At 40.4% G+C, this 12,613-nt stretch overlaps 1 protein-coding gene across 1 annotated transcript; it reads left to right on the top strand.

The window, feature by feature from the left end:
• The first annotated feature begins 1,579 nt into the window (after positions 1 to 1,579).
• Positions 1,580 to 12,037, top strand: ppp2r2aa (protein phosphatase 2, regulatory subunit B, alpha a). Its single transcript, XM_029510388.1, has 10 exons — positions 1,580 to 2,100; positions 2,409 to 2,486; positions 4,602 to 4,699; positions 4,927 to 5,092; positions 5,285 to 5,397; positions 6,085 to 6,262; positions 7,010 to 7,174; positions 7,706 to 7,875; positions 10,221 to 10,312; positions 10,589 to 12,037. The coding sequence occupies exons 1-10, from the start codon at positions 2,094 to 2,096 to the stop codon at positions 10,866 to 10,868; spliced, it is 1,347 nt and encodes a 448-aa protein (XP_029366248.1). The 5' UTR covers positions 1,580 to 2,093; the 3' UTR covers positions 10,869 to 12,037.
• The last annotated feature ends 576 nt before the right edge of the window (positions 12,038 to 12,613 follow it).

Below are 12,613 nucleotides of genomic sequence, written 5' to 3'. Positions count from 1 at the left end.
GAGCTGATTAATGAAGTCAGACCTTCTTGGGATTTGTGGACAGTTCAGTTCCCATAAATTGTTAATGTCTTTGTGCGCAGCTGGTGGGTTTGTCTTTGCTTTGTGATTCACACTCTGCATTAGAGCGCACAGCTTTTGTCCAGTTTTTTCTGTTTTGTAGTTTTTACAATCTAAACAGGACATGGAGGAATATAGAGCAACTCCACAGTGAAGCCCATTTTAAGCTAATCAGTTTGCATCATGTGTGTTTGCTGACAATGTATTTAAGTGTGCAACCTAGAAACTGTGATATCTGCCGAACTGCAAAATCACCACAATGAGGCTATGAAACATTTTGTTTGTTATGTGTAGCAAAGAAAGAGAGCATTGTGTATCCTTATCTTGCCCCCCCTCCCCATAAGGACATATGAGTTTGGCAAAATGGAAATAAGATTAGTCGAAACGCTGGTTGGGAATCTGTCTGTTATGGCACTATTTTCTCCCAAATAATGTGGTAAAACAGAGCTTCTTGATTGGATCATGTGTCACCGGGAAAGAAGTTTCTCGAGGCCCTGAAAGCTTCCGGTTCACCGTGTGAGAATTAATTAGTGGTAAATTTGGTTTGCAACATTATATACAATGCCAAAGCCCAGAATGAACAAACATGCTTTGGGCTTTAAAGCCATACTTGCAGAAACATCGATCTCGTAAAGTTCAAAATGTTGTCTTTTATCATTTCAGTTGATATTTTATCATAAATCCCATTACCAGAAATTAGAATGACAGAAATGATATGTCAACCTCGAGCGGCAACGCCCTGGTTATGACTCAGGAACCTTGTTACATCTCTCTCTTCCTCATCAACAACGAAAACTAACAACACATATAACTAATGAAGAGATGCAATGAAGAGAAAGACATTTTAACATTTTCCAGCAAGGAAAGCACAGGTCACACCAAAAAATGATTTGCTTCATTTTAAGCAGCTGCCTCACACATCACACTGTCATGACTTACATGTAAAATATAACAGAGCCATTGTTGATATAAAGCACCTTTCCTGCAATTTCCTACAATCCTACAAGTATGCCATGTGACAACTATCTTCTGAAAAATAAAACAAAATAAAACAAACCCCCATAAAGGACCTTACAGTTGCTCAACAGTAATCTTGCTCTGGGGCTTGTTGGTCTGGGTCTTGTGGCTGGTTTCCAGGTTATCGCTCTTCACATCTATTATTCTGAGGTTGGTCTGTGTCAACATGGCAGCTGACTAAAGCATGTCTGGCAACTGTCATCTTCTCTCATCATATTTTTGTTTTTAGACATGAAATCCGGATGTGTTAAAGCTGCCAGTGACCTGCCTACATTTACTGCACAAACACACCAAACTCATGTGAGTAAAATTACAAACAACCCACCAGTTACATTCTGTTTGTGAATGGTATGTAAATTAGGAAATGTAAATGTAAGGTTGGATTTATCTCAACTAAATATTAAAGAAACATTTCTACAGTGAACTTTTAGTATCAAATCCTGTCTCTCACGTCACTTTTGCTGAATGCGCCCTTGCGTGCGTGGGTTAGTTTGATTTGGATTACTGAAACAATCCACACAGGCGGTGTTTAAGCTACAGCAACGTTAACTTTGATAAATACATTTAACTTTTGATTAAAAATGTAACTAACTGTAAATCCTTGAACCAAAAACGTTCTGAAGGACCAGAGAAAGACCCGGGTGGCTGCCGGTTCATTAGTCCGGCCCGTTAAATGTGACGGCTCGGCGCTCCGCTCCTTCGGTTTGACGCCAGCTGAACGCCACCCGAGTTGCGCCATTTTGAAAGTGCAATGCTGGGAGAGGCAGAGGCGACGGGGATCTCAAAGTAGAGAGCAAAGTCTAAAAGCTTCTTCCGAGCTTCGAAGTTGACTTTATTTGGTCAAAAACTGGTCGGGGTTGTCTGCATTCACCAGGTCCGGCGTTAGCGCGGTGTGCGGACACAGGAGCGGCAGCAGCCCCCCGCTTCATTCCTCCACTGCTCCCCGGCCAGAACCGCCCAGCCGACCCGGGTCGGCACAGCTCCAGCCCAGGGCCCGAGCCCTCCACAGAGTCCTCGCCATGGCAGGTAAGATCTTAGAGCAGAGCCCTGTCCCGGCTGTGATGGCTGCTGGCCAGAGTGTCCGGATGGGTTAGTCTCTGCTGTTGTGGTCCGGCAGAGCAGGCTAACTAGCAGGCTAGGACCTCAGAGTCAGCCAGCGTTTCCCCCCTGTGTCTGCAGCGGCCCGGACCTTTCTGCACCTGCAGCAACATTTCATCAGAGTCAAGTTGTCTGCATGTGACTGTGACTGTAGCTCAGCTAGCACCGGGCTAACGCATGTAAAGTTGTGTCTGTGTGTGTGAGTGTATTCAAAGTTGTTGTTGTGTCTTGTGCAGGGGCCGGTGGTGGGAACTGTGATGTGCAGTGGTGCTTCTCTCAAGTCAAAGGATCGATAGACGATGATGTGGCTGAAGGTAAGTGCATAAATGTCCTGTCTGGCCGGCATCCTGTCCACAATGCTTTAGTTCCAGTGCCGCTCTGACATGCTAGCGGGAGTTCTACTTTGAAGCTAAATGATTGATGACCGGTTTACAGCATCTTTACACCAAGTGCTCAGTGATCTAACACACCCCAGTGGGCCTGCTGCACACTGGTCAAACTGGTGCACGGCTCAACAACATGCATCTATTTTTGGTAGGATCAACATTCCCTACTTTTGTAATTCCCAAGTGAGCATTTGTCCACTGTGTGTTATGTTAGTGCTTGCAAGCATTGGAGGGAAATGCACATCAGAATAGAAAAGTTTCAAGTTTTTGCCTCAGTTGGATGGGGACGTTTCATTAACAAGTAGGAAATTAGTTAAGCAATACCTATATGTGGTTGAGTAATCAGCAGCTTGGCCTCTACTTAAAATGTGTTTCACAGGCTGCCCTTTTGTCCTTTTTTTAACAGCACTGTCAGGGTGTAACAATCCAGAGACTCATATAATTTGAAACTTTCATTAGCAACTCATTACAATAGAGGTTAACAAAATTTCATTAGATTTTAAGTTGTACTCACAAAAACACAAGTATCTTTGGTTAGACCATCTACTGATCTGAGGATTTAGCGCGTGCATGAGCAATATACAACATCCTTAATTGTTGATGGCTAAGCCTTCATTTTTTTGAGGGTGTGTTTTGGTGCAATGTAAGCTGCTACACAATTAACGATTTTCACAATCTGGCCATTTGTGATATCCTTTTCACAAGGCCTGCAAAAACCACAGGAACTGTTATTTTCTGATCAAGATAAAAGGTGTCACAGTGTTGTCGGCACCATATCGACCAACATGATTGTCATTTTCTCCTGATATGAAAAGACAGTTTTAGTACAAGACCCAACAAAAATTACAAATTGTGTTGAAAATTAATATCAGAAACAACAATTCCAACCTAAAGTGTATCGCGGCAAAATAATCTTAACGTGATTATATATGTTATTTATTTACTTTTGCGTTTTATGCGGCTCTAGTGCGAGCACTGAATGTGTAACCCTAACCCCAACCCAACACACTGAGTGATTGCTAAGACTAGAAAAGTGCTATATGAAATCAGTCCATTCAACATTTATAATCCATTTATGTAGGATATTCCTCATTCAGGACTTCATTGAACTATTTCCGAACAAATGAAAGTTCCCAAATGAAAAACACTGACACCAACGTGGCCAGAGCTATGTTTACAGTGCATGATGGACTTGTTTGTGTTTAAAGGTCTACACAGTTGTTGACAGTAAGCGTTGTCTGAGAACAAGTATAAATGGTACTCCACTTGTGTCAAAAGTACATATCAGTGGGGCCCTGCTGGAATAGTGATTAGGGTGCGCACTCTGTGAACAGAAGGCTACAAGGTCTTCATCAGCAATGCCATTCCCCACTCTCTCTCTCCCATTTTCTGTCCCCAAATAAAGCCAGAAAAAGGCAAATAAAAATAAATCAATAAATAGCAGTAGAATAACATCAGTACATGACAGTGCAACACTACAATGTGTGGTAGTTTTATTCAACTTCATCTCTATTGCTCTTCCCTTTTTGTTTTATATGACAGTTTGTATGGCGTCAGGTTGTGTCAGGCACTTTGCGTGCTGTGTGAAGGAGGAACAACACCATAGTCTTTATGAAGGATTGCACTGGTGCAGAATAGTGCTAGTCTGTAAACAGACATTGATTGTTGCATTGTAGGAGTTGATTAGAATGCTTGTTGTTGAGAAATGCCAGAGCTGCAAATGGCCTGTGATTTATTTTTCTTCCCCTCCTAAACTTAAAGATCAAGTTCATGTACATCACCCTTGTGTTGTGTTTTGGCCATGGTTTGCACACCTGTAAGTGGGCAAAACAGAAGAACGTACAATATATGTAGCACTGCTGGAAGAATCTTTTGCATGATTGATATGTCAGTCAGCCAAATAAGCCTTGCACTCCACTGCTAAATATTTTTACATCGAAAACATCTTATGCTTACAGGACAGATTCAAAGATCTCAAATTACATACTTAAGAGTGTTAAGTGCTAAGCTTAAATTACTCTAATTACTTTGCCTCTTTGACAGCGGACATCATATCTACAGTTGAATTTAACCACTCTGGGGAGCTACTAGCGACCGGGGACAAGGGGGGACGTGTTGTCATCTTTCAGCAGGAACCAGAGGTAAGTCAAAGTGACTCCTTTGAATAAACTAAATCTGTGCAATTATCGATTTTTTTTTTTATTTTTGCTTTTTCCCCCAAATTATAGATTTTTTTTTATTATTATATTTTTTACATCATTTTTTACATAAACTGATTACTTGATCACCCAGGCTGCATATTATCTTACATTCTGAATTTAATGTGAAAATCCATTTTGAAATGTTTAATCCTGTGGTTATTGTGTAGAGCAAGAATCAACCACAGTGCCGAGGAGAGTACAATGTTTACAGCACCTTTCAGAGCCATGAACCAGAGTTTGACTATCTGAAGAGCCTTGAGATTGAGGAGAAGATCAACAAGATTCGATGGTTGCCTCAGAAAAATGCAGCACAGTTTCTTTTGTCTACAAATGGTCAGTTAAACCACAGGATGTTAAACCTTACTTCAATGTAAAACATATGAATTTGTGATTATTGAACTGTTTTAAACTGAAACCATTCCCCCTGATCTTTGGAGACATCATTTGGAATCAAGTAATCTAAATGTCCAGAGTTTTTTGTTTTGTTTTTTTTTTCTTTTACTGATTTTTCTCCTTTTATGGCAGACAAAACCATAAAGCTGTGGAAAATTAGTGAGCGTGATAAAAGACCAGAGGGCTACAATCTTAAGGAAGAAGATGGACGATACAGAGATCTAAACACTGTCACAACACTACGGGTGTGTATAAATTGCTGTCTCAAACATGTTGAACATGTCTGTATCAGTAGGTTATTAACCCATCAGCATCTTTGCTGATGTTGTGTTGATAGTGAATATGTGCACCACCTGGTTAAATTAAAAAAATTACAACACTATAAGGAAAAACACTGTATGAAAAGTTTTAACGTGAGTCTCCCATAAACATGTTTTAAAGTGCAAAATGATGCGCTGCAGTTGATGTCACTCATTCCTAAAATTGATAGGTCATACTGAAATACCTTTTATCTGGTTGCAAGTTAATTTAATGTCCTGTCATTTCAGCAGTGTCTGGAAGTTGATAGTTGCTTTTGACTCATGCAGACATTCAACAGTCACTGATCAACAAAAACAATTTGTGTTTGATAAGTCAGTTATCTGTCTGTTCAGCTTTACCTTCATGCAGCATTTTTCTCCCCAGTCGTGCATCGTTTTTGAGAAACACTGATCTATATTTATTGAGTAGTTTCTAAATATAGGCTCAGTTTAACGGATTTGTCTTTTTTAAAACGAGGTCAGACCTTTTTTATTTCACAGCTTGTTTCAGTTTTAGTGAACCCCCGTTTGACTCTCACTACAACAAAGTGATTTTATAACATTGAGGACAAACTCATGACACCATAATGTTCCCTAATAATGAAGTGATCCAAACCCTGTTCCATTCCTCAGGTACCAGTGTTCAGGCCTATGGACTTGATGGTGGAGGCAAGCCCTAGACGAGTGTTTGCGAATGCTCACACCTACCACATCAACTCCACCTCAGTCAACAGCGACTGTGAGACCTACCTGTCTGCAGATGACCTTCGCATTAACCTCTGGCACCTGGAGATCACTGATCGCAGCTTTAGTATCCTTTTGTTCTTTAATTCTCTGCAACCCTCAGCCGTTATACATTTATACATTCAAGTTGTTGGGAAATGCAACTTATCAGGCCAGTGGAAACATTGTGTTACTGATGGGCATGGTGGTTTTCAAGCACCAATTGTACTTGTTCTTGTTAGGAGGGTTAAGAAATGTCAGGAAATGAATCAGTCCAAATATATTGGGGCTCTCTTCTGACATTTTACAACATTTAATCAATGAAAATGAAATGGAAGGAACGATGCATCATGATCACAATGTTTTCCAAAATAACTAATTTTATTTATTTTTCAATGCTATTACCACCTGATTTCCGCAATTTGAACACATTAAAATCCTCTACATATTGGGTTTAACAATGTTTACATTTTGTAGTTAAAGTTAAGTTTGACCCCGGAGCAAAATAAATGATGGTGCCTTCAAATGCTATTTGCTATTGTAAGTTCATTCATAAAGTAAAACTTTTGATAATGTTGCCACCTAACTAGTTCAGAGCACCTGCAGTAAAATCTACATACGTTGTCGCATTGAAATCCATTCCTCAATAAGAGAATTCTTCCATGATAATATTTTTATCACCACGTTGACCTCCAAAAGTCAGTATTTGCTGACGCAGAGCTTTGCCAAACCTGCAATACTACTTTGTGTCATTTAAATTTCACAGGTTTTTTCCTTTGAAGTTGTTTAAGTTGATGACTGTTGAGCCCCTTGACCTTAATTCCCTCTTCTTCAGATATTGTTGACATTAAGCCAGCCAATATGGAGGAGTTGACGGAGGTGATCACAGCAGCAGAGTTTCATCCCAACCAATGCAACACTTTTGTCTACAGCAGCAGCAAGGGCACCATCCGCATGTGTGACATGAGGGCATCAGCACTGTGCGACAAGCATGCCAAAAGTAAGCCTGTTAAATTTATATTGTATGCCTGCAGATGAAGGAACCTGAAGTGTGTCTGGTATGTCAAAGGAAACTTGGATGATAGACAAATAAACTGGAGTAGAAAGACAGGATCAAATTTGTATGAGCAGCTGAGAAATCCTTGATCAACCAGTTTCTATTGTTAGCTCACTCTTTCTGTTCAGGGCTGAAGGAATAGTGCCTTTTTATAGATTCACATGCGTGTTGACCAAAATGGCCTGTCAAAGCTTTTTTTAACTGAACTCCAACAATATATTCAGCAATCTGCTATCGCCATGCCTGTAGTTTCCTGTCAAGAAGTGTTGAATAGTGCTTAAAAACCCTTATTCTTGTCAGGTTTTTCTATACTCAAGAAAGCAAGCCTGTAGAAACTTCATCTGTAGGTCAGCTTCTGTCAAAAACATGCGACTGACACCACAGAAAGGCTTTAATGTGCTGCTGCACATTATAAAGAAAATGTTGTAATAGCAGTCCAGAAATACTAATGGCATGTATTGTTTTCTTTTAAAGTGTTTGAAGAGCCAGAGGATCCAAACAATCGGTCTTTCTTTTCTGAAATCATCTCATCCATCTCTGATGTGAAATTCAGCCACAGTGGACGCTACATGATGACCCGCGACTACCTGTCTGTCAAAATTTGGGATTTAAACATGGAGACTCGACCAGTAGAGACATATCAGGTCCGTTACTGGTGTTAATACCTAGACAAAAATAACCTTGACACTAACCTTTTTTTTTTTCCCTCAAAATCTAAGCCTGACATTGTTCTACCGTTTCTCCACAAGAGGGAGGTGTTTTAAGGCAGCTGTTTATTAAAAATTCCAGAGGTCCATACTGTGAAGTAGGTTTAACCCTCGTATTATCCTCAAATATTACTAACACATTTTACCCTTGGGGTCAATTTGACCCCAGGTATATTTGCCTCCAGAAAATGATTTACAGAAAATTGTTGACCAAGTTTTTGTGTCAGGCACTTTGTTTATTTGTTGAATACATAAATAACCCCTTGATAATGAAACCTATCAGTGAGTTTACCTGCCCTCTAGCGCCACCATCAGGCAAAACTTTTAAATTAGAATTAATTTATCTTGAAAACTTTTCATACAAATCTTCTCAAATTTACTGACAACATTAATGGCCTGGATTGTAAAGCAGGGGTAAACGCTGCACCCACTTGTCCCACACATCCCTTATTGCCGCAAGTTTGTCACGTTCGCGTCGGCCGTGCCTTGTTTGTTTGTCATCAAAGCGTATGACACGGGACAAAACTTGGAATGTCTTCAGAGACATGGTGGCTGGAAATATTGCCCTTCCAGTCTCAGCATTCCAAAGGCTTGCTGTTGCTTCACCTTTTGATTTATAAACTCCCGCCAAAATGAGCAAGCCAATGTAGGCTTCCAAGTCGACTACATCCAAGTCTTTCCAACTGTCCCCATACACACGCTTCCCCTCTAAATTTGTCATCCCAAGTACAATATTCTCAATCGATGGTGTTATGAAGAGCCCTAATGATGACTTGATGTCTTCAACATGGCTGATTGCATATCTGGTGGGGCCTGGAACCATTTTGATAATATTAAGTCTACCTTGCTGTCTAAGTGGGGAAAGGGACCATATTATCTTTCCATTTTTGGAAAGGATCGTGTCTGCTGGTGGTTGAGAAGCAACAGGAGGGTCAACACTCTCATTCTCATCAGATGAGAATGCCTCAAAATCAGGGTCCTCCTCAACACAATCCTCTGTCTCAGAAACATTCTCCTCTATGTCACTTTCACTGTCAAAGAGCTGTTCCAAAACGTCATTGACAGTAAACCTTTTCCCAGAAGACATTTTCAAATGAGAGAGCGTGCAGATTGCAGTGTACACAGAGCACAAAGAAGAATGATGTGGATAGAGGGCTGCAATGCAAGCTTTTATATGTTTGCTCCTCCCTTATTTTGCATGAACTACCAATGTCCTTGCAGGAATACCCCGCCCTCCACAGAGCGGGAAAGTTCCCCCCCCCTCCACAGAGCGGGAAAGTCTCCCCCCCCCAGAGCGGGAAAGTTTCCCCCCATTATGTATCAACTCAAAAGTATCAACTCTGCACCTGCAGGTGTGGGGATGTTAGGTCACACACACAGACAGACAAGTTTTACACAGCTAAAACAGCTTGGGGTCAAATTGACCCCAGAGGAACACCGATGCGTGGAATATGCGTTCAGCACATTGAAAAAATATTATCATGATAATTTTACGCTTAATCAGTTGTCCCCATCAAATTAGGAAAAGTCATGAAATATGGAGCAAAAAAAAAAAAGCCAACTATTGTTTTTTGAATGATAAACATTGATTGGGGTCAAATTGACCCCAAGGATAATAGGAGGGTTAACATATCCAGGATATCTTGAAGTTATCTTAACCTAGCATTGACTGCTAAAAACTGGTTATAAACTAGATCAGTTAACCTTGACTGGCCATGAATGTCTTCCTTTTTTCAAAATTTTTTCCTGAGTTCTCAGCAACAAATTTCAGAACAATGGATAGAGTACTGGGGGCAAGAAGGTTGCGGGTTCGGTTCTCTGGCTCGGGCCTTTCTGTGTGGAGTTTGCATGTTCTCCCTGTACCTGCGTGGGTTTTCTCCCACCGTCTAAAAACATGCATGTTTGGGTTATCTGGTGACTCTAAATTGTCCGTAGGTCTGAGTGTGAGTGGTTGTCTGTCTCGGTCTGTCTCTGTGATGGACTGGCAACCTGTCCAGGGTGTATGAAATATTGTGAAGTGGACAGTTTTTCCACTCAGATAGTTTTTGATTTGATGTGATCAACATGAGTTGCAGCAGGTTAAGAGTTATGTTCCCATGGTGATTTATCCCAATTAGAAGTAATCTGCTGGTGTAGGACTAAAAACCCAGGTTTAAAGATGCCTCACTGATCTCAAACCCTGCTCTATCGTACAGGTCTCAGGTCTGTAAGACTGTTTATTTCAATCTTTGTAAAACTGTTGATTGTGACTACAATACCTCATCATCTCTTTCTTTAAACAGGTGCACGAATATCTCAGGAGTAAGTTGTGTTCACTTTATGAGAATGATTGCATCTTCGACAAGTTCGAGTGCTGTTGGAATGGGAATGACAGGTGACCAACTCTTTATTATGAACATATTGAGTCCAAATATCAGTGCAGCCTTTTTTTCTTTTTTTTTTCCTCCCCCCGATCCTTTGCAATTCCACACAGTTTCTATGCTTGACGTACAAATGTATTGGGCTGATGCAGCTGAATGCTTATCATTACAGCGGTTATCAGCTCAGTGCAGTGCACGAGGCCGTGACAAAAACAATAGACTTGTGGGTCTTTAGGGTTTTTTCTTCACTGTTCAAATTGGGCTTATCTTGCTCATACCTTGCTTTGCAGCGTTGTGATGACCGGCTCCTACAACAACTTCTTCAGGATGTTTGACAGAGGCTACCGGCAGGACGTAACCCTAGAGGCGTCACGGGAGAACAGCAAGCCACGCTCTGTCCTAAAACCACGAAAAGTAAGCACTGGCGGGAAACGCAAAAAGGATGAGATAAGTGTAGACAGTCTTGACTTTAACAAGAAAATCCTTCACACTGCCTGGCATCCTCTGGACAACATCATTGCTGTGGCCACCACCAACAATCTGTACATATTCGAGGAAAAACTCAACTAGCATTTGTTGAACCCTGATCCCAATTTTCTGCTTGAGCCCCACTGCTCTGATACATACACAACAAACAATATTTGTCTGGGACTAAACCCCCAAGTCTCGATGTGATCTGCCCTTGGTGAGTTCAGTACTGAACGTCATTAACAGTACATTCAAGCAGACCATCACAAGCACATTTTCTCAAACTATAGACATGCACGGTATGTAGATGTGAGACCAGACCGTACTTAGTTTCCTGTTAGAATCACTCCATTCACCAAGTTATGTTTGCTACTCCACTACATCCCAAACCAAAGGGACAATGTGTTAAATACACATATTTGGCTAGGTCCTTTTTTTTCCTTTTGTGCCATTGTGATATGATTCATTTGTATGTCATGGCTACCAGTTGTCAAGTTTTTGTAAATACAGTGGTTTATTAGTTTGACTAAGAAATTCTTCATGCTGTGTACACATCTTTCCATCACCATGTTCCTTTTCATACTGGCCTGAAACACTTCTGATATAAGCTGCCAGCACTCCATATTTGCCCCAGATATTTGTGAAGTTGCCAAGTTCACTCCACATTTCTTTCCTGTTGCACACAATGGTTATGCCGTTCAAGGACTGTTTTATCATGTCCTAGCCATTCTCTATAAACAATGCATTACTGCTAACACTTGTCCACTCTACAAATCCTAAGTACATCAAATTTCTTACGCCAAGGCACATAATTGAACCTGATTCATCCTGAATTTTCATCAGTGATTTTTTTTTTTTTTTTTTTTTTCTTTTTCTTTCCCGTAAAGTAAAAGAATTGTTATATGGTAATGCAAACTGTGCACTTGTGTAGATCTGACTGTAAATTTAAGTTGTCTAAAATCAACTTTTTCTTAAAACAGAATATAACAAATTGCACCTTATCATTGTAACAACATCCAGGTATCTTAACATCTGTTGTCTGGATCGGAGTTTCAGATACAGCAGCTTATCTTGGACGTATCGGAATCAGGTTTTCACAAACAGTTCATGGTTCTCTGCTGATTTACCAAAACCTGCCTTGGTTTTCTTTGGGATGGATGACTTGTCTAAAACTCAGATAAGTCATTCATTTTTATAGTGGATTAAAATGGCAATATTTAGAAAATAATTCAGCAGTAAGGAGCGTGTACTGTCTAGTTAATGGGCTAAAATGTGGAGAAAAAAAAAAAAACAAACATTTTTGTTAATCTTTAACATGGACAAGACTGATGTGTGCACATCGTCAGGTATTGTAGTTTTAGGTGTTGAGTGGGGGCTAATCATATTATGCCAAAGTAACCTGTCCGAAACACTCTAAAGTTATAGCTGTCTTGCAGACAAGGTGCCCCGGGTCAGACCGGTCGCCCTTGTACTTATTGACCGCCATATGAAGCTCAGGACAATAGCTTATATTTGTGGAATGGCCTGATGGCGTGCTGTGGCCTAATTCTCCTGTGGTTTGTGGCACGAATATGAGTACCGCTGTCAGCTTCCCCACATTATGGTGTTCTAGATTGATTTATTGCTTTGTCCTCTGGATCTAGTTTGTGTTTGTAAAGTTTTTGTTCTTTTTTTTTTTTTGTTGATGTTTTGTACCATGCCTGGAAAAAAAAAAAAAGAATAATCACTATAGCTGATTTATTTTTTTATAAATTAAGGCAATAGGATTACAGTCTGATCACTGTAGTTTCTTTAGCTGTCTGTCTCAGACTGATTGTAGATTGAAGGTCGCTTGAAGGTCAGGTAAC

This window comes from Echeneis naucrates, chromosome 9 (genome assembly GCF_900963305.1).
Source record: "Echeneis naucrates chromosome 9, fEcheNa1.1, whole genome shotgun sequence".
Lineage (NCBI taxonomy): Eukaryota > Metazoa > Chordata > Actinopteri > Carangiformes > Echeneidae > Echeneis > Echeneis naucrates.
The sequence above is the reverse complement of the archived record's forward strand: the minus strand, read 5'-3'. Positions and strand labels throughout refer to the sequence as shown.